Source organism: Ovis canadensis, chromosome 1, assembly GCF_042477335.2.
Source record: "Ovis canadensis isolate MfBH-ARS-UI-01 breed Bighorn chromosome 1, ARS-UI_OviCan_v2, whole genome shotgun sequence".
NCBI lineage: Eukaryota > Metazoa > Chordata > Mammalia > Artiodactyla > Bovidae > Ovis > Ovis canadensis.
In genome coordinates, this window is record NC_091245.1 from 187,600,662 (window position 1) to 187,626,175 (window position 25,514).

Below are 25,514 nucleotides of genomic sequence, written 5' to 3' on the forward strand. Positions count from 1 at the left end.
AGGGGTTGTGGAGAGGGGTTGCAGGGAGGGGAGTCGTCTAATTTTATGCATAAAATTAAAGAGAAATTGCATGGCTTGAGTGGAAAGAGGAGATTTATCTCTCGTCAACTCTCCCCAGAAAGGGCAACATTTAAAGTATACCTTGCACAGACACTTTCAGCTACTATTTGTACAGGAGAGGAAATCTGGCCACTTGTGGCTCCATTTACACAAGGACGCCTGAGAAGAGCAGAATTTATTTGATGGCATGAAGAGCCAAAGCAAGCCCTCACTTTGACTGCCTCCTGATTCTGGAGCTGACTTCACTGGCATCCGCAGGGGGAGGCTGAGGGACTCTCCAGCGGCTGTCACCATTAGCTAACCTGCCTAAACCAGCTTCCTTTGTGAAGTCTTGGTTTCACTCTCACTCTTTTCAGATTCCCCACCCCAAACTTGAGCTCTCTCCAAAGAGCAGTTGTAGGAATGAATGCCAGAGACGATGAGGGAACTGACACCTCATCAGAGGACAGGAGGAGAGGACTGACAGATGTCCCCTGATGAGGTCTTCCTTTACCTATAGACCCGAGGATTCTTCTCGAAGCAAAATGAGCAGACTCAGGTAGGTTAGCCTAGTCTGACGCTGATGGAGGGGTGGTGGAGCAGAGGATGGGAGGGTGGGGAGGGACCTTAAGCAAGGCTCCCCAGGTGTTTGGCTTCAGTAGTTACTTTCCATTTCCTGGAAGCTATATTTTCACCCACTGAGAGCCAGATTTGTGGGCAGTGAAGTGCTTAGGATGAGCCTGTGGTCAGGAGCACCAAAAGTCCATTGCAAACTCAGGAAGGGGAGCTTGGGGACTCAGCTGACCAGCTGTGGGAAATCCCCATAGGACTGGGAGAGGCAGAGTGGTGGGGGCCATCTGGTAGAAAATGTACCAAAGAAGGTTTCAAAATCTACATGGATCTCCAGATCAAAGGTTGGGAAAAAACAACTTACAGAAGCAAATGAGAGCACTCTGGAGACATGGGGAAAGAGGGGTGGGCAGGAATGTGGACTTCCCCCAGGTCTCTTTCTGTTCTGCTTAGAAGGAGAGAAGCCACTGCCTGCTTTTAAAACACCAATTTGTATCCGCTTGTCTCTCCATTCAGTGTCCCCATGCCCACCTTCTGCCATATTTGATTACTGCCTGCTTATTAGATTACAGCACACATCTTGGATCTTTCTTTAAATACGACTTTTATTCATTTTTTTCTCCTTTTTAAGCATCAGAATTTTTTTTCACTTTATTTATTTTTTTTGGAGGCTAATTACTATAAAATATTGTATTGGTTATGTCATACATTGACATGAATCCGCCACGGGTGTACATGTGTTCTCCATCCTGAACCCCCCTCCCACTTCCCTCCCCATCCCATCCCTCTGGGTCATCCCAGTGCACCAGCCCCAAGCATTCTGTATCCTGCATCAAACCTGGACTGGCAATTCATTTCACATATGATAATTTACATGTTTCAATGCCATTCTCCTAAACCATCCCACCCTCGCCCTTTCCCACAGAGTCCAAAAGACTGTTCTATACATCTGTGTCTCTTTTGCTGTCTCGCATACAGGGTTATCTTTACCATCTTTCTAAATTCCATATGTATGCGTTAGTATACTGTATTGGTGTTTTTCTTTCTGGCTTACTTCACTCTGTATAATAGTAAATACGACTTTTACATTGTCATCAAATGGAGGGCTCTTGTGGAAGGAGTATGAAATATTTTAAAAAATCAGGCTCAGGAGGGTCAGAGCGTTAATGAACTCAATGGTTAGTCTATCATATCATTTCAAAGTTTGTGTAAATGGCAGTACAGGGGATGGAAGAAGCCCTGGACTGAGAGCTCCAATACCATGGCCTCCTTCAGAGGAGAGTTCAGAGAAGGCTACTTCTCTCTGCTGTGTGACTCAAAGGAACTCTCTTTACTTAGTTGGGCCTCCCTTTCCTCACTATAAAGTTATAGGTATGCAAATATCCCTTCTGACTCTGACACATTATGATGTAAACTTTGCCCTTATGTATATACGGATTCTATTTTTAAAAAGTACTTTGGGACCAGTGGCCAGAGAGCCTGTTTTCTTTGATAAACATCTTCGAATTCTTTTCCAGCCTTCTTTAAAATCCTCCAAGAGGATACTTGATTTCCATTGTGCAAATCTAGTACTCAGTCTTACGATGAAGTGTTTGGAAATGATTCAGTAAGACAGAAAAGGAGAAAGCTTAAGACCGTGACCAGTCTTCTAACCCAGTGACAGGCCAGACTGAAAACTAGCTCACGCCTCAACAATGAGGTCAGGCTGAGCACCCATGCATCACTGGGGAGGAAATATCAACCTAAGTCTGCATCGTTGTTTGTACTTTTACTTTTTTAAATCTTTGCTTCTCCTCTGAACTAGCTGTTTGGGTTATTTCTGGGCTTCTGGAAATTTTAGTGTATCTTCTTAATTATTCTCTAAAAAAATAAGCCCAGATATAATTTTCTCTAGATGCCTTCTGTGAACCCTCTAAGCTGAAAATGTCTTCCTCCTATTTGCCGAGCTGGTACCTTGAACAATCTCCTTGGTCACAGTGCTTGTGCCTCCAAAGTCTCCTCTATCCCTGTGATTCTTGCTCTACCGCAGTAACTGCAGTCAGCGCCTAGCATGGTGTCTAGCATACCTTATATGCTGTGATAGGGTTCTCCAGAGAAACAAAACCAACACACACGTGGAGAGAGAGACTTACTGTAAGGAACTGGCTCAAGTGGTTGTGGAGGTCACCAAGTCCAAATCTGCACAATAGGCTAGCAGGCTGAAGACCCAGGTTGAGGTGATGTAGCAGCTCCATGTGAAGAGAGTCTGCTGGCAGAATTCCTTCTTTCTTCCTGTGTAAGATCAGTCTTTTTTCTATTAAGGTCTTCAACTGAATGGGTAAAGCCCACTTACCATGGGAGAAAATTAGCTGCTGATTTCCATGTTAATCTCATCTTAAAAATACCTTCACAGAAACATCTAGAAAAATGTTTGACCCAATATCTGAGTACTTTTTCCTAGCCAGGTGAATACCTAAAATTAACCATCATGGATGCTCACTGAATCTTCTGAAGTGAGTTGATGCTGAATGATATGTGAACAGCCATTTTAGGCTTCCTATTTCTCCTGGCCTAGCTTTCTTCTGTTTTCTTCTAAAACGCCTCTACTTCATTTTTTACCACTTTAAATCATTTTAACAAATTGTGTTAAATTGGGTCCTATTCTGTGGTATATTTTTCTCTGAAACTTTTTCTTATTTTGCATTTGCTGCACAGGTCAGGGGCCCTGTCTATTAACCATTTCCTGTTAGCTCTATCTTTCTCTCTCTCGCTCATTAAAAAAAATTTTTTTTTAGCTCTCAAGATTTCATGAGGCATGGTGGCATGGTATAACACATTCAGGCTCCTGAAGTGATGAAGATTTGTTTAATCCCCTGTTTTTCAACTGTCTATACTTCTGTTTTCTTTCCGTTGAACCAGCCTTGGCCATGCGGTGGCTGGAGAGGAACTGACGATCAGGGCCTCATATTACTTTGTCTCAACATGAAAGGGGGTTTATTTTATTATTTGAACATTTGGATCCAATTGTAGTAATGACACTATTACAAATGACAGAAATGCTTACAATGTAAAGCTTAGTGATTAAAAATAGGATATAATATTGTATATACAAAATGACCCCATTAAAAAAAATGTGCATAAAGACTGTATCAGTCTTTACAGTCTGAGTGGTAGAATGTGGGCTCTTTTTCTATGGCTTCTAAAATTTCTTTCTACATGTAATATGTAAAAATTCTTAATATGAAAGATTAAAAGTTTCCCCTTCTCTCTCTCCCTACTCCCTGCAAACTCTCCCCTTAGCCACCTGAGAGATAATTATATAATCATTAATGACAATGTAACATATATCCTTTCAGTCATTTTACACACAGGATGCACATACATACACACACACAGAGCTCTTTTTTTTTTTTTACATAAATAAGACCATGTATATCCCTCACTCTAAAAGCTGATTTTTTGATTAACAAAATGTCTCCAATTTCTTCCCCTGTGAACCTAATTATTTACCCCAAATCTACTGACTTAAATGTCTACCTTTTTGGAAAAGTTTCATAATTATGCCCTAATTTAAGAGAAGGAAACTCATTCTCCTCTCTAAATAGAGGTTGAGATTATTTCCAATTTTCTGCTGAGAAACAATTCTGCAAAGAAATCCAGAAACATTTATCTTTGTGAACACATGAGAGATACATATTTTAAGAGATATTTCTAAAAGGTTTCTCAGTTTTTCTACTGGAAGTATGCATTATTTTTTTTAATCATAAAAAGAACATTTTATTTAAAAACAAAAAATGTAAATCAACTGCCTAAGATGGGATCCCTTGCATGGGTCCACTCTTAGGAGAGCAGGGTTGTGTTAGGGCGTAGCATCCACGTGGTAAACAGCAGGTGTTTAATGCCTGTAGCAAGAAAGAGAGGCAAACAGAGAAGTCTGCAGAATACCTGCATATAATCTTTAGAATATCTGCATACAATACCTGCAGATAGTGTTTCTAATTCTTTTCAAGAATTTATTCAGGCAAAAATACTCTTAGTTTCCCTTTGCTTTTATTTATTATCAGCATGAAAATATCCTATTCTGCGACCAAATAAATGACAAGAGTTGAAATTAATCCTACCAACCACCCTAAAGAGGTCGGTACTATTATTGCCCCATTTTATGGGTGAGGGGCCCAGAACCGTGACAAAGGCCACTCACGCAATCAGCACCGTTTTCCGAGATCTGGGCCACACACTATTCACTGCCCAGGGGAGCTGGACTGGAGGAAAGGCCGAGGCTTCAAGCCAGGGTCACTCCTGAGTCCTCGACAGGGGTAGGGCGGGAGCGGGGTGAGGTGTTGGTGGCAGAGCGGCGCCATTTCCCGTCGTCCGTGCTCCGCAGCGCCCCCCCACTCCGAACCGAGGGGGCGGCTGCCGCAGCGGGCAGCTGACGCTCGAGCAACTGCAAGCGCCGGGCACCGGTCCGGGTCTGCGGAACCTGAGCGCGATCCGCGGACGCGGCGCTCCACCCGGCTTGGTGCTCAGCTCTCGGCTCGCGCCGGGGTCCGCGCTGGGCCTCCTCGCACCCTGACTTCCCGGCGCCCGGCCCCGCCCTGGGCTCACGAGCGTGACACCCCTCCCGGCCAGCAGGTACCCCTCCCCGCGCTAGGCCCCTACATCCGCGCCCCTCTCCCGGCGGCGACCGGCCCCGCCCGCCCTGCCTTCCCCCACCCTCCCCGCCCGCATCCCGTCCCGTCCCTCGCGCCCCTCTCCCGCGGTGACCTAGGGGCCACCCTCCACCCCTGTCGCGGCTGAACCTGTTCTCCACTCGCCTGTACCCCCACCCCCCCCGCTCAAAAAAAAAAAAAAAAAAAAGCAAAACCGCAGAAGACTGCCGTGAATCAGCTGCCCAGATCTCCGTTTTGAATGTAAAGTTCGGGGACGAGACTGTCAACTGGAAAAGTTAAGCGTATAAAGAATAACAGCGTTCTGGAAAGCGGCAGGCCACAGCACGGTGTAAAAACTCAAAAGAAAATTTCTTCCAGGGTGAGGTGGTCATCGCCCACCACCCCCCAGCCTCACTTGAAACTCACAGAAACACATTCGGGTGGAGCCAGGAGGAATTACAGACAGGAAGCTGAGGACTTCAGAAGAGGGTGGTGGTGGTGGTGGTTTAGTCGCTAAGTCGTGTCCGACTCTTGCGATTTCATGAACAGAAGAGCCTGGCAGACTACAGTCCATGAGATTCTCCAGGCAAGAATACTGGAGTGGGTTGCCATTTCCTTCTCCATTAGAAGAGGGCACAGGGGCTTAAAGATCCGTCCTCAGAAGTCTAGAACTAAGCTTGGTCTCAGAAGTTCTCAGCCTAGGATGGGAGCCCAGGTTGCATCTATAGCTCCCCACTACCTCTGCACCCATCCCCGCAATACGATTTACCGTGGGAAAATTGAGGTCCTGGAAGGAGGTAGCTTGTCCATCATCACACACCTGATTCTGAACAGAGCCAGGACTGTTAGCCCAGAACTCCAGTTCCTGAGCATCATTTATAAACATTAAAATATGTAAGTCATTTTTTTACAAATACCGTTTTGGGGCCAGGAAATTCAACATGATCAGTAACTCGGTAATGGGCTGCTCAGTATGTCCTCACCGTTTTTCTCAGGTGCTTGCCAACCTGCGCCTGCGTTCCCTGGGCTACAGCAGTGCTGCTGGAGCAGGACTCCCTTGGGAAGCCCAAGGATTTGAGCTTAACCCTGAGCAAATAGGTTTTAGGTAAGAGGAGGAGAGTAAGACATCTTGGATGGGAAAGAGCTGGAGCTGAGGAGAGAATGAGCTAGTCCACCGGCATTTCAAAGTGTTTTCCTGGCCTGATAAGTGGAGTGGATGATAGACTGAGGACAGATAGTGCAAGGCTCTGCCGGTGAATGCTACAAGCTGTAGGGGACAGTGGGAAACTAGCACTTTACTGCGCGTTAGGTTGGAGAAGAATCTTGAGAGTCTCTTGGACTGCAAGTAGATCCAACCAGTCGATCCTAAAGGAAATCAGTCCTGAATATTCATTGGAATGTTCATCAGTATTCACTGGCCACCTGATGGGAAGAACTGACTCATTGGAAAAGACCCTGATGCTGGGAAAGTTTGAAGGCAGGAGGAGAAGGGGACGACAGGATAAGATGGTTGGATGGCATCACTGACTCAATGGACATGAATTTGAACAAGCTGTGGGAGTTGGCGATGAACAGGGAAGCCTGGCATGCTGCAGGACATGGGGTCGCAAAGAGTCAGATATGACTGAGTGACTGAACTGAACTGAACTGAGATTCATGGAGATAGAGTGTTAGCTGAGACCCCAAGACTCTACAAGTCAAACATTTAGAAGGAACACAAAATTTAAATACTGCTGTAAAGGAAGATTGTGGGGAGAAAGTACAGTATTCTAGTTCAGTTAATGGAAAAATCATTTCCCCTGGTTGTGTATGAATAATAAAAAATACTCCTTATTATGTGCTAAACACTGTTCTAGGTACTTTATAAAGATTAATTCACTGGGACTTCCCTGGTTAGGGAACTAGATCTCACATGCTGCAACTGAGTTTGCATGCTGCAACTAAAGATTCAGCATGCTGTGACAGAAAGGTCCCAAATGCTCCTGTGGTCATGTATGGATGTGAGAGTTGGACTGTGAAGAAGGCTGAGCGCCGAAGAATTGATGCTTCTGAACTGTGGTGTTGGAGAAGACTCTTGAGAGTCCCTTGGACTGCAAGGAGATCCAACCAGTCCATTCTGAAGATCAACCCTGGGATTTCTTTGGAAGCAATGATGCTAAAGCTGAAGCTCCAGTACTTTGGCTACCTCATGCGAAGAGTTGACTCATTGGAAAAGACTCTGATGCTGGAAGGGATTGGGGGCAGGAGAAGAAGGGGACAACCGAGGATGAGATGGCTGGATGGCATCACGGACTCGATGGACGTGAGTCTGAGTGAACTCCGGGAGATGGTGATGGACAGGGAGGCCTGGTGTGCTGCGATTCATGGGGTCGCAAAGAGTCGGACACGACTGAGCTACTGAACTGAACTGAAGCTCCTCGGTGCTGCAACTAAAAGAAACTGCATGCAGCAACAAAGATGGAAGATCCCACATGCCACAGCCAAGACCTGGCACAGCCAAATAGATATTTTTAAAAAGAACAACTAAAGTTATTTTTTAAGTTAATTCATTTACTACTCACGACAAACCCATGAGGTTATTACTGTTTGTGCCATTGCCTTACAGATATGAAGGGTAAGACATAAAGAGATTGCTCAAGGTAAGTAGGTCTGTGCTGAGGTGAATGGCCCAGAAACAGAAGATTTGGATCCCAGTGTCTCCATCTGTTGCTTGCAAGAAGTTACTCTCTCTGGCCCTCAGTTTTCTTATCTCTGACATGCAGACGGTGATCCAGGCCCTCTGATGAGACTGAAGGTGCAGGTGCTTTGCGAACAGTACCTCATGATACCAGTGGAAAGTTAGCATTTACGGAAAGGAAGGATGCATTCCAAGGCCAAATTCAACCGAAAAGAGAAAATGGTTGATTTGCAGAATTTAATGGGCTTGCCACTCACAGAGAGGCAAAGATAGGGTCCTAGTTAGTCTTGCCTAACTTGACAAGACAAGACAAAGTTCTGATCTTGCCTGGGAAATCCCACAGACAGAGGAGACTGGTGGGCTAGTCAAGGCTGAAAAAGACTTGGACATGACTTAGCTTAGTGACTAAACAACAACAACCACACAACAAAATGGGCTTATTCCACTCCCCATAGAGCTGTTGTGAGGATTAAATGATATGGCCTTAATACTGTGCCTGCAAGGAGTGAGTAATCAGTACAATGTGATGTGTGTGCTCAGTCTCTCAGTCGAGTCTTAGGCTTTGTGACACTTTGGAGTGTAGCCCACCCGGCTCCTCTGTCCATGGTATTTCCCAGGCAAGAATACCAGAGTGGGTTACCATTTCCTCCTCCAGTTGATCTTCCGGACCCAAGGATTGAACCTATCTCCTCCATTGGTAGGTGGATTCCTTACCACTAAGCCACCAGGGAAGCCCCAGTAAAATGCTAATAGGGCTATTATTTTTTCTAATTTTTTTTCTCCCCATCCTCTGTGTGTCTTTGTATTCCCCCAGAGACAGCTTCACCATGTGTGGGGCCCTGATGGAGAGGTATGTGGCAGCCATGGTGCTGAGTGCTGCTGGAGATGCCTTGGGATACTTCAATGGAAAGTGGGAGTTCCTCCGGAATGGGGAGAAAATTCACAGGCAGCTGGCCCAGCTTGGTGGCTTGGATGCCATAGATGTGGAGAGGTGGAGAGTCAGCGATGACACCGTGATGCACCTGGCCACAGCAGAAGCACTCCTGGAAGCTGGCAAAGTCTCAGACTTGACTCACTTGTATTCCCTCCTTGCTAAGCATTACCAGGACTGCATGGGAGACATGGATGGCCGGGCACCAGGTGAGAGAAGCCGGTGGAGATCCTGGGCAGGTGGAGAATTAAAACAGACCCAAGGAAGTCACTTAAAATGTTGATTGGGGTTTAAATATCAAAGATACTAGTTTTTTATTTTTTAATTAATTACTTTTTTTTTGCTGCACCCTGAGCCATGTGGGACCTTAGTTTACTGACCAGGGATCAAACGCATGCCCACTGCACTGCAAAGCAGTCATAACCTCTGGACCACAGGGGAAGTCCTGAGACATTAGATTTCTTAGTTATGATAAAAATAGAAACAAGCTAAATGTTCTGTCATTTATTTAATTATGGTGACACATCTGCAGCCATTTAAAATTACACAGATAAGTATTTACTGATATGGAAAGATGTTGTATATGAAGTAAAGTAGATTATGAAACACTGTGTATCTTATGAACCCATTCTCATTAAGAGTATGTATGTATATCTGTTGGGAAAGATATGGGTGATAAGAGTATTTATAGTTTCCTATTTTCCTTTCAATTATTCATAGTTTCTAAGTTTTCTTTAATATCTATGAAGACAATTTTTTTCTTTTTAAAGAAGACTGGAAAAGGTCTTGTAGAGACTCTTTTTCTGGTTCCAGGTCTGCTCACAAGTGGTTCTTGCTCACTTGTCTATAGTCACTTGGCCAACAGCTAATGTGAACCACCTTTCCCCTGGCTCTCGTATTTATGAGCCTGACCTGCCAGAACAAAATACCGCAGATTGGCTGGGCTTAAACAACAGATGTCATTTTCTCACCGTTTGGAAAGCTAGAAGCCTGAGAGCAGGGTGTTGGTTTCATTTCTTCTGAAGGAATCCTTTCTGTTTGGCTTGCAGACCATGCTGTGCCCTCTCAGAGCATACACTTCTGGTGTCTTTTTGTGTGTCCAGGTTTCCTCTTCTTATTAGGACACTGATTGATTAGACTGAACTGGGGCCCGTCCTAACATTCTCACTTTAAATTCATCACCTTTGTAAAAGGCCCATCTCCAAATATAGTCACATTCCGAAATTCTAGGGATTAGTTCTTCAACATATGAATTTTGGGGAATACAGTTCAGCTCATCATCAATACAGTTCAGCTCATAACATTTCCTGATGAAAAGCCCCTCCCACAAACCCAACAGCGTCTAAATACGCTTGTGTAAGTAAGGCACAGTGCTGACTTGGGGTTTGGAGTTGGGGGCCTTCATCATCACACGTTCTGGCTTTCCCTTTCCACCCAGGAAAGCTGGAGGCAGGGCTTGGTTCTCTCCTCCTGCCAGCCTTTTGCTTCGGTTACCCTGACCCCATTCTCTGCCTGACTCTTCCCAGGGGGTGCCTCAGTGCAGAACGCCATGCTGCTGAAGCCAGACAAAGCCAACGGCTGGAGGATTCGCTTTAACAGTCACGAGGGTGGCTGCGGGGCCGCCATGAGGGCTATGTGCATTGGTCTCCGGTTCCCTCACAGCAGTCAGCTGGACACACTGATCCAGGTGAGCATCGAGAGCGGCCGGATGACCCACCACCACCCCACAGGCTACCTGGGAGCCCTTGTGTCTGCTCTTTTTACAGCCTATGCTGTGAACGGCAAGCCTCCCCAGCAGTGGGGAAGAGGACTGATGGAAGTACTTCCGGAAGCTAAAAAGTACATTGTCCAATCAGGCTACTTTGTGGAGCAGAATCTTCAGCACTGGTGAGTCTGCAGGTGCACACTCCTGCTAGAAAATGGTTGAGTCTGTGTGCACACCTGCATGCGTGTGTATGCCTACAACTCAGCCTTGTAGCAACCATCATCGGTCTCCCACCCAATTTCATCATCCACTGCATCCAGCCCTCTCCCCACCCTCCTGCTAAGAATTCTAAATACAGTCCCAGCTGTGATGGCCACCAAGGAGCCAAGTGAAGACCTCAGTGAGTAGGGCGGCTGCACTGCTTCCCTCATGTGTACAGATCCTGTTCTCCAGAGTTTTGTGGCTCTTCCTTTTCGCTCTTTTTTTTCCTGGCCATGCCACACAGCATGTGGGATCTTTGTTCCCCACCCAGGGATTGAACTCGTGCCCTCTGCAGTGGAAGAGCAGTGTCTTAACCACTGGACCACCAGGGAAAAGTCCCTGTGGCTATTCTTTACTGAGATGAACTTTCCTGATTATTTCCTGGAACTTGTTTTTTCAGTGTTGTCTTGACAAACAAATAATATTGTGAAATCCTTGGTTAAAATGACCTAAAGATAGGTTTTTCCACCAGGTAATTAACAAGTGGTAAGACCACATCTTCCCCTTTTTTGAATTTACTTCACATTGCCTTTCTTAGAATAAAAATGTCCAGAGGCTTTCTACTGAAATCATCTACAGTCATGATGTTCTGAAGTTCCCTCTTAAAAAAAAAGTAGCTGTATAAGAAGATGATATGTTAATTTGGTTGATTGTAGTGATCATTTCATTATGCATATGTATATCAAATCATCATGTCGTACACCTTAAATATGTACAATTTTGTTAAGAAAGTAATATAAGATAATAAAATATATGATGACAGATCTGTCATATAAATAAATAAATAAATAAATAAATAAAGTTCACCATTGAAAGTTGACGCTTGACCTATTTCTCAACTCAGGAAAAACAAACCTACATTTCTCACCTTTAACTTGCTGTATATCTTCTTTATGCATTAATAGCAACAGATATCAATGCATTATTTATATCACTCCTTAGCAAAAATGTATTGAATGAAGGTCACTTAGCATTCATTTTGATTTTTAATATATCATATTGGTTCTAGAGGTTGAAGTCATGTTGGAACTCTCCCTGTTTACATGTCCCTCTGGTACCTTTCCTGATGGCTTTTGACTTTATTTTTTCAATTGACTGTAGTCTTTTTTTCTTCCTACAGGTCTTACTTCCAAGACCAATGGGAAAAGTACCTAAAACTCAGAGGAATTTGGGATGGCAAATCAGCCCCTACCTTCCCCAAGCCCTTTGATGTGAAGGAAAGGGATCAGTTCTACACTTCTGTGAGCTACTCTGGCTGGGGCGGCAGCAGTGGACATGATGCCCCCATGATTGCCTATGATGCCATCCTGGCTGCAGGAGACTCCTGGAAGGAGCTTGCCCACCGAGCATTTTTCCACGGTGGAGACAGTGATTCTACCGCTGCAATTGCTGGCTGTTGGTGGGGAGTGATGTATGGTTTTAAAGGAGTGAGTCCCTCCAACTATGAGAAGCTAGAATACAGAAACCGGCTGCAAGAGACAGCTAGGGCTTTGTATTCTCTTAGGTAATTACCCTAGGGAGAAGTGACCTTCATTTCTGGTGGTTTCTCCTCTCGTGTAGTCCCTTTTCTACTATTTCACTTTTTTCAAAGTCAAGAGTCTTAACCTTGTACTCAGGGAATTTTGAGGTAACAGTCCCTTGGGCACCTGAAACTCAATGTTTCCAAACTTATCCTGTCTTCACCAGCCCCTGCCCCAAATGTACCCCTCTTCCTATCCTGAAAAGTATATTTCTCAGTTAATGGGATCAGCATTTCCCAAGTTAGAAATCTTATAGCCTCATATTTGGGTTTCCCTTTTTAGCATCTAATCTTTCACTAAGTTTTTTTTTTCTGTTTGTTTCAGGTTGGGTTCCCAAAAGTGGATTCTAAGACAAAGATCTGAGTGCAAGTAGTTTACTTGGGAGGTGATTCCAGGAAGGACTGTTAGGAGAATGGGGAAATGAAACAGGGAAGGGAGAGGAGCCAGGACAAGGTGTGTTGATGAGCAGGTTCCCACTGGAGGCACTTGAGATGCAGTCCGCCTGGATCTTTTGCGTAAGGCACTCAGAGTTGCCCCACCGTCTTCCATCTGATGTTGGTGGAGGACCACTCCCAGGGGTGCTAACCCCCTGGTGCTTCCTGGCATGCCTCTTATAAAGCCAAACATGAGTGTACTCAGGTTAAGACTCAGAGATGTTTGCAGTGGCAGGCTGTAGGGTGCATGGGAACAGTGAGGTGTGTATGTGGGGGTCCCCACAGCATCTGCTAGATGGTTCTACATCCTGAATATCCTTCAGATCTGTCATTCTTTTACCTTATGGCACCACATATTTTTCAGCTGGATTTCTGCATTGCAAACTATTTAAGTCTGAAGAGATTCTGCTCCTATTAATAGCTGCACCCTCTAATTTCCTAGGTATGACACTTGACATGGTGCCAGCTCGTTGTCACCTATTTGACAGTCTTTATTCTCCTCTAGACAGAATCTAGCGTGGTGCCCAGGTGCACAAGAGATGCTTCATCAACATATATCAAATGAATGTTATTTGTTAGCCTCCTGTCTGGTGCCTCTAATTCCAGTACTGCCTTCCGCATTGCCCTCCAGCGAGAACTTTACAAATACATAACAAGTTGATCATACTGCGCTTCTAATCATGTACAGTGAACACTTACCTTCTGCTTCTACATTTCTGGGTGCTCTTCCTTCTCCTCTTTTACCTTCAAGTTCCAGCTCAAGTAGCATCTCCTTGATGAAAACCCACTCTGACTCTTCAGGCTCTTGGCCTCTCTCTTCAAAACACCCACAGCCTTCTGTCTCCAGCTCTGTCACCATACTGAGCATGTTGTGTGGTCACTGTGGGTCTTCTGAGGACCTTCCGAGGCTCCTTGTAAGGGCTTGTATCTTACCCTCTTTGTGGTCTTCCTGTCTAGCCTATTGGAGACATTCAGTGTATACTGTGGAGGTTCATCCGTTGGTTTTGATGTGAATGCTTTGAGCATGCACTGTCTCTTGTGTTTCAGATACCCTCTACTCCATAACTATCAGGAGTGACCTGTGCTGGCCTGAGAAAGATGGAGGATTTGAGGCTTTAACCAGGCCTGTGTGCTGACTTCAGTGAGACAGAGATCTCAACTCTATATCTGAAGCAGGACTACAGCAAAGGCATCAGATTTATCATTCTTTTGTATGTAAAGGGAGAAGAAAATTCCAAAGCTCTTTTTCTGTTTCAAAAACCTCTCATGTGTATTTATATATTTCAGAAAACAGATGTGTTTTAAATAATGAAACTAGTACAGTAAATTCTTCAGCAGGACAATCAGAAATTGCAGACTCTTAGGGGTGGGGATTTACCATTTACAGAACATGGTACTAATCTCTTAAATGCAGGTGTCTTAAATCCATGTGCACAAGAAGACTCCTCTGTAGAAATATTTTGAAGACAGTTTTAGAATAATAGAAAACAGTAAATACATATTTACACAGGATTCTTGAACAGAAGATTAAGATGGAGACTTTTATGACTGTTTTTCAATTTCCCACTTGATAAAAAGTGACAGTATAGTTCAGAATAGTGTGTACTTTTCTGCAGCTGTAGGAAAAAAGGAGACATTTGTTCCCTGTCTTTCTGGGGTTTCTCTTACCAGTAGTCAGGAGAGCTTGCAGTATTTATTTATTTGGCTGCACCAGGTCTTGCAGCCTGTGGGATCTTTACTTGTGGCATGCAAACTCTTAGTTGTGGCTTATGGGAGCTGTTCCTTGACCAGGGATCAAACCCAGGCCCCCTGCACTGGGGGCAGAGTCTTAGCCACTGGACCACCAGGGAAGTCCCCTGCCTGCAGTTTTAGGGTGGAGCACTAGAATTCAGTGAGCACTGACCAAGCGGCAAAACGGAGATGCTTAAACCTTGTAGTATAGAAAAGGGAAGAAGAGCATTTTAGCATTTTAGTGGATTCTGAGGCATGACCTGTTTTACCTCTATAACTGGTTTGATGAATTGTCTGAATTTAGTGGAAGCAAACATGGAATGATTTTCTTTTTCTCCAGCCACTGCCTTCGTATAAGCTGCTTTTCCTGCTCCTTAGTGTCTTTTTAGTTTTGTTAAAACTGCTTTCCCTGCTCCTAAGTGTCATCTTCTTAGTTTTGTGTGGAGAGTGGGGTGGTGAAGGGTATTAAAAATCCAAGCCAGTCCAGATTTTTTTTAAATTTCAGCTTTACCGAGATATGAATGAATGTAAAATTGTAAGATATTTAAAGTGTACATTGTGGTGATTTAATGTACATATACACAGTGAAAGGTTTCCCTTCATCTCGTTAATGAGCGTATCTATCACCTCACATGTTTACCTTTTTTTGGTGAGAACATTTAAGTTCTACTCTCCCAGTAAATTTCAATTTCACAATATAGTGTTATCAACCATGGTCACCATGTTTTCCATCAGATCTTCAGACCTTATTCATCATAAAAGTTTATACCCTTTTACCAACCTCCCCTTATTTCCCTCACCACCACTGCCCCCTAACCAGCCCCTGGAAACCACTTTTCTACTCTCTGTTTCTATTAATATGGATTTGACTTTTTTTTTTTTTTAAGATTCCACATATAAGTGATATCATGTAATATTTGTCTTCCTCTCTCTGGTTTATTTTAGTTAGCATAATGCCTTAAGGTCCACTGATACTGTCGCAAACATCAGGATTTCCTTCTTTTGCATAGCCGAATAGTATTCTATTGTATATATGTACTGCGTCTTATCCGTTCATCAGTTGACAGATACTTAAGTTGTTTCCTTATCTTGACTATTATGAATAAAGCTGCAGTGAACATGGTGCACAGATACCTCTTTGATGCCGTTTTCATTTCCTTTGGATATATACCCAGAAGTAGCAAGCCCCATCCAGTTTGATCAGTTCTAACACTTTAAAGTCATGTCCTCCTTCCTGCCCACCACAGTCAGTCCCGAGCCCAAAGGGCTTAGAGGAGAAAAGGGGACGTGGATGCCGCTCTCATTCCTCGCCTTCCTCTTTCGGGGTTCCCTGTCTCCAGTGTTGCCCTAGACCACCCTCACCAGGGGAGCCCTGAGGGAAAAGAGTCAGCTTCTCTCTGGAAGGTTCTCCTCATCCTTCCTGGTCACAGCAGAGGGGTGCAGGCTGGGTCCCCCTGGCCCCCTGCTGCTCTCTAGACTCCGCCCATCCCTCTCCAATAGGACAGACCTGGAGGCCGGGGAGGTTGCCCACCTTCACGTGATCGCCCTCACTCTCAGCCGGTACCCCCCCCTCACTCACTTGTGAAGCAGAGCACCGCCTTCCTCCCCTTACAGGAAGGAAGGGGAAACCGTAGAACTTAGGATTCTCGCGATTTCTCCATCAAACCGCTGACTTCCTGCAGAGGAAAGTGGGGAAGGGAGGTCTCCTAGAGCAGTTCAGCTGCCTCCCATTAAGTCCTCAGGGATTTGTCCTTCCAGTCTCCTTAGAATGTGGTGGTGGAAGTATGTGCATGTGGGGAAGGGGGTCGCGGCAGAGGAAGAGGGTGGGGACTTGGCGTTTTTTGTTTTCTAGTCACCCTTCAGCTGCGATTGGAGACGAGAGCGAGCATCTCTTTAAGAGCCTGTTCTATTTGCTCTGCAAATTCTCACTCTTCACAGCAGGCGTAGTTCAGAATGAGATCAGACTTTCAGATTCCTTTTTCTCAAAACCTCGTCTCCAAGCTTGACTCTGGGTTGACAGCTTTGCTTCCTGTTCCCCTGAGAAAATAGAAGCAGTCAGGAGGGAACAACTGTCGGGCCCATCACCTCTGCCTCTGCCCACCCACACCTGGGCCCTGCCTTCTCTCCCGACCTGTGAATGTTGGTGTGTGTGTGTGTGTGTGTGTGTGTAAAAGAGGGAGAGAGAGAGAGGAGGAAGAACCAGAATGAACACAGGAAAGAGATAACAGATGTAATCATATGCATAATGTTAGAATAAATTGAGAAGATGACCTGAACCACAGTGTGAACCTCTCATGCTAATCAAGTTAATATGTGTGTCCTGGAAAAGAGAAAAGATCATGAGTAACATTACAGGGATTAATGGTATTTTTGACCTGCTAAATGATGGCACTTCACTTGCTTTGTTACCTGATGGCTAGATGTTCTCTAGAAGTCTTGGCGATATGTACTTTTTAACCTGCAAAATTAGCATTGGTCTCATCTCTGGGCTTCTTCAACCACTATTCTCCATTCTCAGTGAAGAATGAAATAGTCTCCATTTCCTCGTCTGTCTCCACCCCTGCAGAGCAAGTTAATGTGTATCTTTATAAAACAGCCAGAGCTCCTGGGAGCATGATTTCAGTCAGCCATCCCCATGGATCACCTCCTCAAGGAATGTGGTCAAATTAAGGACCAGGGGTCATCCAGCCACCATAGAGGGGGCAGTCTTGCCATCGTTTTCTCATCCTTGGAGTTTGGGTTTGAGGAAACTGACACCTAGGGAGTTGGTGAGACCTTCCTTTGGGGAAGGAAAGATAAGAGAAGGAAGAAAGTTGCTAAGCGATGAGATAGAGCTGGGGCTTAAACCCAGGTCTGCTTGTCTTCAGTCATACTACACCCTAATTATTTGCTATAATTAGAAAGTGTTTCCTTAATCAAAGCCAGAATGAAACCCAAGAGTTAGATGTTGGTGGCAACAGCTGGTGCTCTCTCTTCACCTTCCTACAGCTATTAGGTGGCGTCAAAAGGGAAGTGAGTGGTGGGTTTGAGATGCGCGTTGGGCTTTTGTACTTCTTAATTTAAAAAAAATCATACACGTGCAGAACTATTAAAAACCACACTTGAAAAAATTAATGTGACCTCATTTCGTAGTCATAAACAGGTGAGGCCCAGAATTAATTAAATTTATTAATTAAATAATAAAATTTATTTTATATTAGTGTGTTAGTTTATATTCCCCCCACTTCCAACCCAACCCCTAAACTGAAGGCCTGGGATCCTGAAGGAAGATGAGGAAGCTGGGTGTCTGAGTTGGGAACAGGCAGGCAGGAAAGGCTGGAAGGGATTCCGTGGATTCCAGGGGTTGAAGCCTATAATTTCCTCTCTTTCTCTCTTCCCTTCCACCCCCCATCTCTTCCTCCCCTCTCTTTCTCTCAAAACAAGTGTTTAATGAGCACCTCCTATGTGCCCGGCAATGTTCTAGGTAGCAAGCACACAGCAGAGAGCCTGAGCGATGAGCGCTGGATATTGAACCCAGCATCCTCAATCTCTCATTTGCCTCCCCATGTTCCCAGATCGTAGGCAAGTAAAACCATCTGATTCCACTCCAAGAGGCCTCCACGTGGTCTCAAGATCAGGCCCTTTCCCACGGCCCTTCTCTAAATAAGCATGCCCTGCAGAGTACCACCCCCCCCCACCCCCTCCCCTTAGCAAATACTGAGCACTGGCTGAGTGGCAGGCGCTGTGCCAGGTGCTTGGGGACACCTCAATGAACAAAAGAGACCAGAATTTTGCCTTCTGAAGGCTGATATTCTCCCTGGGGGAGACGGGCCATATACACTGATTAGCAGCTGGTCCCCACCAGTGTCTCCTGTAGAAAAATCTCTATCCTCACCTTCTAAAACATGTCGCTTCACTTTCCAGGGGTACCCCGCTTTCTTGGTGCCCTGAAACAGTGCTTCTAGGCCACTGGTCTCTGTGAGCGTTGGTTTCCTCACTGGTCACATGGAGACGGCCTTGGTAAGAATTAACAGAAGACTAGTGGCTCTGGCATGAGAACTGCAGAGTCCTGGGCACAGCCCCAGAGGTTCTCAGTCAGGGTGTCTGGGTTGGGCCCAGAGTCTGCCCTCGGGCCCCGGGGTGATTCTGAGCAACTTCCTGAGCAGTCCTCTTTCTTCACAGATGCCAGCCCTCCATCACCTGCAGGGTCTCAGGGTTCTCCCTGCCGTCTTCTATTCACAAATGTTACCCCCGATGAGTCTCTTGCACATCTAGTCCCACCCTGGCTTCTCTTCTCTGAGGACCTAGAGCTCTACACCTGGCTTGGTCTCTGACACCAGTCGTGCCCTGTCTGCTGCCACTCTGCTTTCCTATGGTTGCAGTGCCTGAGCGGTGGGATCACGCACAGGAGGGGAAGCGAAGGCTGGCCCTTCCAAAAATCATTTTATTCCAGTCTTGGGTGGCCCTAGCACAGCCTGTTGGTGCACTGGTTGGTGCAGCCTGTTGGTGCAGAGGTTCAGGGCATGGCCTCTGGTGCTAGCTTGTCCTGCTTCAAATCTCAACCCTGCATGAGCTTGTGCAGGGTATAAGCCCTCTGTGCCCTGAAGCTATAGATAGATAGTAGTCACCTCACAGAACTGTGGTCTGGAACGTTCCGTGCTGCCCTGTTGGCGGGTTCTCATCCTCACAGCAGCATGCTGCAGTTTCAGGAGTGCTGGGCAAGCACCGTGCCTCCCCTTTCCCTGAGCTGTCCGGAGCGAGCACTCTGTGGTTTCTGCTGCTCCTCTGGATGAAGAGGCCAAGCGGTACACTGGAAACACCCTGGTTCCAGGCCAGCTCTGCCACTTCCAGCAGCACCATCTCCTCTCCATAGGTCATTTTCTTTCTCTATTTCTTGGTTCCTTTATCTGTGAATTTAAGAAGCTGAACATCTCTTCTTAGAGGTTGGACTTACTTGTAGCCTCAAGATTCTGTTAAGAATAGTACTCTCAGAGGCCAGTTTCATCTTCTTTCATTCTTTCTGGTAAATGTACACTAAACACATACTGTTGACTCAGCTCTGTGCTGGACACTGGGGACTGAAAAATGAAAACAGAAGGTCTTTGCCCTCAAGCTGTTCAGAGTCCTTCTAGGGGAATAAACATATCCACAGATGACTCCAGGACAATGAGGGTTTGTGATTGCTTAGAGATGAAAGACTTCTGCCTTGGGTTTTACTAACATTTTATAATGAGAAGTGGGAGAGGTGCAGGAAATTGTTTCCTGATGATGTTTGGTTCAGAGAGGAAGGACAATGTGTTTCAATGTCCCTTACCTTAAAAAAAAAAAAGACTATTTATTTTCATTGAGAAGAAACAGAAAAACTGGGTAAGTTAAACAAAGAGGGAGAGTTTTCTTTTACAGGTCATGAGGCCAGTTAATGATTAGTGAGACCCAAGTGGGTGTTTGGTGAGAGGCTGGGTTATGCGATCTCTTTGTCATTAGAGGTCAGTTCTACACCAGCTCTGAGACTTCCAGCTCAGTGATGCCCCCAGACTTCTGGGAGAGATGCTTCTGGTTGTGGGGTCTCCTTTTGTGGCTCAGTGTTGGAAGTACAGGTAAGTTGGGGGCCAGGTTCTTGGGTGAAACTTCTTTCAGTCAATAATTCTGTTTTTATCATGCCATCTATTTATGCAGCACTAACCTTTGGAAGGTCCCCTGTAAGTCCTCTCCTGAGATGAATTTAAAAGAGGGAGGAAAAAACCTTCAATCATAAGGGGAATGACGGCATGCCCTTAAGTCATAAAAACTAAACTTCTTCTAGCTGTTTTACTCATTTTTCTAAAATCTACATTACTCCTTTTGACCTTGCGCAAGACAAGAAGAGTTTAAGGAAATAAATGCGATTAACTCCAAAATATGATTCATTTCCACACTATACATACTCACTGTTCCAAGATGTATTTAATTTTAAAATCAAAATTTTCCAAACTAACAACGGTTTTGTCACTGAGATTGTTAGAGGTTTTTTCTAATCTTGCTGACCCAACTCAAGTTCAGGTTTGTCATCCCTCCTGGTAGGACTATGATAATTAGTCTGTTAAGTCACAGATGACCGGCAACATTTAGCACAATTTCCCTCCGATGTGAAAACCCCACCCACCACTCTCCCTTGCTTAATATAGCAAATCTAAACTCTCCTATGGCGTAGACAGTCCGGGAAGAGTGAAGATCCCCTTCTCTGACCAGCAGTGGCATCACCCTTAGAAAGCTCCCTTTCCCCTGCCCCCAGTAGCCGACTGCTCTTCTGTCACCTCCACAAGACATTTAATTCTCATTCCCCAGCTTTACAACGTGTCTGTCTGCCTTCTGCCTGCAGTTGCTCATACTACCTTTTCTGCTCTTCACGTCTTCCAGGAAAGCTTCCATGATTGATACCACCCTTGCAGTAGTGCTTACCCCTTTCCTGCCTCCATGGGTGATGTTGAAAAGGTCTACTTACTTTTATGTGTGTGAATGTGTGTGTGTGTGTTAATCACTCAGTTATGTCTGACTCTTTGCAACCCTATGGACTGTAGCCTGCCAGGGCTATCTATGGGATTCTCCAAGCAAGAATACAGTTCCTTCTGCAGGGGATCTTCCTGACCCAGAGATAGAACCCAGATCCCCTGCATTGCAGGTGGATTCTTCACCATCTGAGTCCCCAGGGAAGCCAGTTTTATGTGTGCTTTTTCCCTAACTCAGTCATATATTTGTGTGGGTGAGTGTGTGTGTATGTATAAAGTGATGGTATATCTTGTATTGTGAAGTGGCTATTTATATACTATACACTAGATCTAAAAGGATGTATATCTTATGCATTTTTGATGAATGTGAGAAAAAGTGCCTTATAAGGAGGTTATAACTGTTGATTAGTATGTGGGCATGTTTGCTTCCCCATCTCTCCACCAACACTTTGTTAACGTTATCAAATGTTTTTCGTATTGTCAATCTCATAGGAAAAGCAGTATAACATTATTACCTTAATTTTTATTTCTTATTACAATTTGTGTTTCTGATGTCTTGTTTAAGCAATCTTCTTATAATCTTTCATGTTTTCTTCTAAACTCTATGGATTTAAATGAAGATCACCAGGGGCAAATCTTTTAGTCATGGGGTATTTTTTTCCTATTCCCATGGGGTATTTTTAAATATGATGTTGAATTTTATTTGCCAACATTTATTTTAATTTTTGAATATATTTATTATTTTGTATATTCATAAAGGAAACTTATCTATCATTTTCTTTTCTTTTATTGCCTTTCTTTGGTCTTGATGGTGCTGCTACTAAGTTGCTTCAGTCATATCTGACTCTGCAACCCTGTAGACTGTAACCCACCAGGCTCCTCTCTCCATGGGATTTTCCAGGCAAGAATACTGGAGTGGGTTGCCATTTCCTTTTCCAAGATGATTATAACTGCAGGAAATAAGTGTGTTCTATGCAACAGTTTTATATTGGGTTGGCCAAAAAATTCTTTCAGGTTTTTCTATTCTAGCCTCCAGAAAAATCCAAATGAACTTTTGGCCAACCCAATATAAGATAAAGGTTATTTATGATTTATAGATTTTGTGGACTTCTCAAATAAAACCATCTGGCTCTAGCACATTTTATGGTGAGAGAAGACTCTTGATTACCAATTCAATTTTTTTTTTTTGGTATTTATTAGGATTTTTATTTCTTTCTGATTCAGTTTTAGGAAATTATACTTTTCATTGCTGTTAAGTTTTCCAATGCATTTGTCTATGAATTTTTAAGAATATCTGTTATACCTAACGTTTTGCAGTTTTGCTATCACCTGTCTAGTATAGACACATTTTAAAAAAATCTTGCTCATTACCCTGAGTTTAACTTTTGATTAGAAAAATCATATCTCTTTTTAGTTATAGAAATTATTTGCAGCACAACTTCTTTTCCCATCCTCTTGCCTTAGAAAGCAGCCACTAGATAAATGTTGGAGCTTCTCCATGTGTTGCCTGTACTTTTTAACTGCACTTTCTTATTAAAAAGCTTCTTTGACTTCTTCTGTACTAGACAACAGTGTACTGATTATATTTTTATTTCAATGACCTTTTCATTTCCAACTTCTAATTAGCTTTTTTTTTTTTTTTTACTGTATATCTTATCGCTTATGCCTATATGGCACCCCACTCCAGTACTCTTGCCTGGAAAACCCCATGGACAGAGGAACCTGGTAGGCTGCAGTCCATGGGGTCGCTAAGAGTCTGACATGACTGAGCGACTTCACTTTCACTTTTTACTTTCATGGATTGGAGAAGGAAATGGCAACCCACTCCATTGTTTTTGCCTGGAGAATCCCAGGGACGGCAGAGCCTGGTGGGCTGCCATCTATGGGGTCACACAGAGTCGGACACGACTGAAGTGACTTAGCAGTAGCAGCATGCCTATTTTATTTAATAATTTCCTATGCTCTGTTTTTATGTTTGTCCTTGTATATAATCTCAGCTTACTCGTTTTAAACCTTTGTCAACAATTTCTTAAACTTTATTTCACCTGGATTAAATCAGTGATTCACTCATTGACAATCTTTGTAAATGTTTGATGTCTTTATATATTTGTTTGCAAGCTTTTTTAAAGATAAATTTGTTATTGAAGTACAACATGTATACAAAAAAGTACACAGATTATTAATACACATATTAATGAGTTTTTAGAATGATCATCCAGATCAAGAAAGAAAACATCACCCATTTCTTAAAACCCATTGCCCATATCCCATCTTAATCACATCTGCTCCAAAAGTAACTATTACTTTGACTTCTAACACAATAGATTAGTTTCACTTTAATTTTCAGTCTCTCTTCGTCTCTGTGTCTTCCTTCCTGAGCTCCCATCTTTGCCCTCTCTCCTTTGGGGGCGGGGAGGGCGTTGTTTTAGCTTCTGTTAGTGAGGCTTTGTCTTTCCATCTATCTTCCTCCATAAAGCTATTGCCCCAGTAAAAAGTTACTGTGTGTGTTGTTTTTAGTTTCCTTTCTCGAGCTGGGAAGTCCTTCTCTCCATTGCTGGCTACAGATGGGTCTTCTCTGCCCCTGACAGAGCACTTTGGACCCCCTCAAACCTCACAGACCTGAATTCGTACAAACACTGCCTTCTCCCAGACCTGAAACCCAGAACCATTTTGCAATTCTGTTCTTGTTCGTGGAGATATTCTTTTTACATTTGAGATTGTCTATGTCTCTTTCTCTCTGTCTCTTTTGGGTATTCATCTGTGGCTACACTTTGGTTGAAGTGGTGCATACACTGGGCCATGCTCCATAGCCTTGAATGATGGACAGTTTCATTCTTTAAAAAAAAAAAAAATTATTTTTATTTATTTATTTCACTGTGCTGAGTCTCAGCTGTGGCATGTGAACTCTTAATTGTGACATGTGGGATACAGTTCCCACACCAGGGATTGAACCCAGCCCCCTGCATTGGGAGTGTGCAGTCTTAGCCACTGGACCACCAGGGAAGTCCCTGAACAGTTTCATTCTGTCATCTGCAAATATTGGCAATTTTTCTCCCCTTTTTCAAACATCATAACTTTTATCCTATTTCATTATCTTGTTTTACTAGCTAGGACTAGAACTTCCAGTCCAATATTTAATAGGAGCACTGATAGCATACATTCTCATGTTCCCAGTTCCAAATGGAATGCTTCTAACATTTCACCAGTGAGTATAATTGTTGCTATAGGCTTTTGGTAGATAGCCTTCCTTTCTTATGTTAAGGAATATTGGGTACTGAATTTTATCATTTTTCCCCCTACATCTATTGAGTTGAGCATATGTTTTTTTTTTCTTTAATGTGTTCACATGTGAATTACATTAATATATTTTCTGATGTTAAGCCATCTTTTCATTTCTTAGACTAAACCCTTCTTGGCCATGATGTATTTTAAGTTCTTGTTACCCTTGAAGGGTTTGATATTTTATCTAGGGTTTTTATGTCTATGTACAATACTGAAACTGGCCTTTAGTTTTCCTTTCTCCTTCTTTATTTGTCCAGTTTTGACATTTTGGCTATTTTCATAGAATGAGTTTGGATTCTTTCTCTCCTTTTCTATTCTCTGAAATAGTAAGATAGGAATTGACCTGTTGGTGGAATTTCTATGTGAAATCTGTCCTGATATAGTTTTTTGATGAACAGATTTAAAACTACTGTTTCAATTCCTTTATGTTACAGCTTTAGATTTGATTTTCTGTTTTTTTTCTTTCTTGACTAAGTTTTAGTAAGCTATTTTTCTAGGAAATTATTAGTTTAGGGAAACATCTGTATTTTTAAACTGTTGGATGGGTGTAAATATGCTCCTTTGTGGTTTAAAAAAATTTGCTGTGTTTACATCCCCTTTTAATTCTCTATATTATTTATTTGTGACTTCCCTCTTTTTTACTATGTCTTATAGAGAGTCCTGTGGATGGAGGAGCCTGGTGGGCTGCCATCTATGGGGTCACACAGAGTTGGACACGACTGAAGCGACTTAGCATGCATGCATACTTTGGAGAAGGAGCTGGCAACCCATTCCAATATTCTTGCCTGGAAAATCCCAGGGACAGAGGAGCCTGGTGGGCTACCATCTATGGGGTCGCACAGAGTCAGACACTACTGAAGTGACTTAGCAGCAGCAGCAGCATCAAAAGTACATCTTATTTTTTTAAGTACATCTAGTTTATTATCCTGTTCAAAGAACTACTTTTTGGTATTTATTGTGTGTGGCAAGTACTAGTCTATAGTAGAGTGAACAAAATAGATAAAATTCCTCCCTTCTTTGAACATATCTTCTAATGTGGGAAAATTAATAAGCAATACATTTAATAATAAACTGGTAAATAAAAACTTGATTAGGTGATAATTGCTATAAAAACAAATCAGGATAAAGAAGATTCAGAGAATGGAGGTGAGGCACTTAGTTTGTGTGTTGTGTTCGGTCATGTCTGACTCTGTGACCCCATGGACTGCAGCCCACCAAGCTCCTCTATACGTGGGATTTTTCAGGCAAGAATACTGGAGTGGGTTGCAATTT

General features: G+C 43.6%; 2 protein-coding genes and 1 long non-coding RNA gene across 11 annotated transcripts in view; 2 read left to right on the forward strand and 1 right to left on the reverse strand.

The window, feature by feature from the left end:
- The first annotated feature begins 70 nt into the window (after positions 1-70).
- On the forward strand, positions 71-15,625 carry ADPRH (ADP-ribosylarginine hydrolase). 2 transcript variants are annotated; one of them, XM_069554605.1, is made up of 5 exons: positions 71-598; positions 8,729-9,054; positions 10,372-10,732; positions 11,932-12,315; positions 13,813-15,625. In XM_069554605.1, the coding sequence occupies exons 1-5, from the start codon at positions 537-539 to the stop codon at positions 13,841-13,843; spliced, it is 1,164 nt and encodes a 387-aa protein (XP_069410706.1). In that variant the 5' UTR covers positions 71-536; the 3' UTR covers positions 13,844-15,625. The 2 variants fall into 2 exon arrangements, with proteins under 2 accessions (XP_069410706.1, XP_069410711.1); XM_069554610.1 differs by lacking the exon at positions 71-598 and adding an exon at positions 4,832-5,220.
- LOC138420930 (uncharacterized) lies at positions 14,009-19,239 on the reverse strand. The gene is made up of 3 exons (XR_011249365.1): positions 18,371-19,239; positions 16,906-17,056; positions 14,009-16,533 (listed from the first exon to the last, which is right to left on the reverse strand). It is a non-coding gene; the product is annotated as an uncharacterized lncRNA (long non-coding RNA).
- Positions 19,240-19,840: 601 nt separating this feature from the next.
- Positions 19,841-25,514, forward strand: part of PLA1A (phospholipase A1 member A) — a 42,066-nt gene continuing 36,392 nt past the window's right edge. For 6 of the 8 annotated variants that reach the window (XR_011249358.1, XR_011249354.1, XR_011249353.1 and 3 more), the window contains exon 1: positions 19,904-20,072. Coding sequence is in view for 4 of the 8 variants with exons in the window: in XM_069554555.1 (XP_069410656.1) it covers positions 20,000-20,072 (73 nt within the window). In the remaining 4 variants the exon portion in view is untranslated. Of the gene's footprint in view, positions 20,073-25,514 lie in introns of all 8 variants that reach the window. The other 2 variants (XM_069554566.1, XM_069554546.1) reach the window with 2 other exon arrangements.

Bases quoted from the DNA above. Each gene is read 5' to 3' on its own strand.
- ADPRH (XM_069554605.1), top strand. From the start codon at position 537: ATGAGGTCTTCCTTTACCTATAGACCCGAGGATTCTTCTCGAAGCAAA. The intron at 10,733-11,931 runs GTGAGTCTGCAG...TTCTTCCTACAG, and splicing joins GAGCAGAATCTTCAGCACTG to GTCTTACTTCCAAGACCAAT. The intron at 12,316-13,812 runs GTAATTACCCTA...CTTGTGTTTCAG, and splicing joins AGGGCTTTGTATTCTCTTAG to ATACCCTCTACTCCATAACT.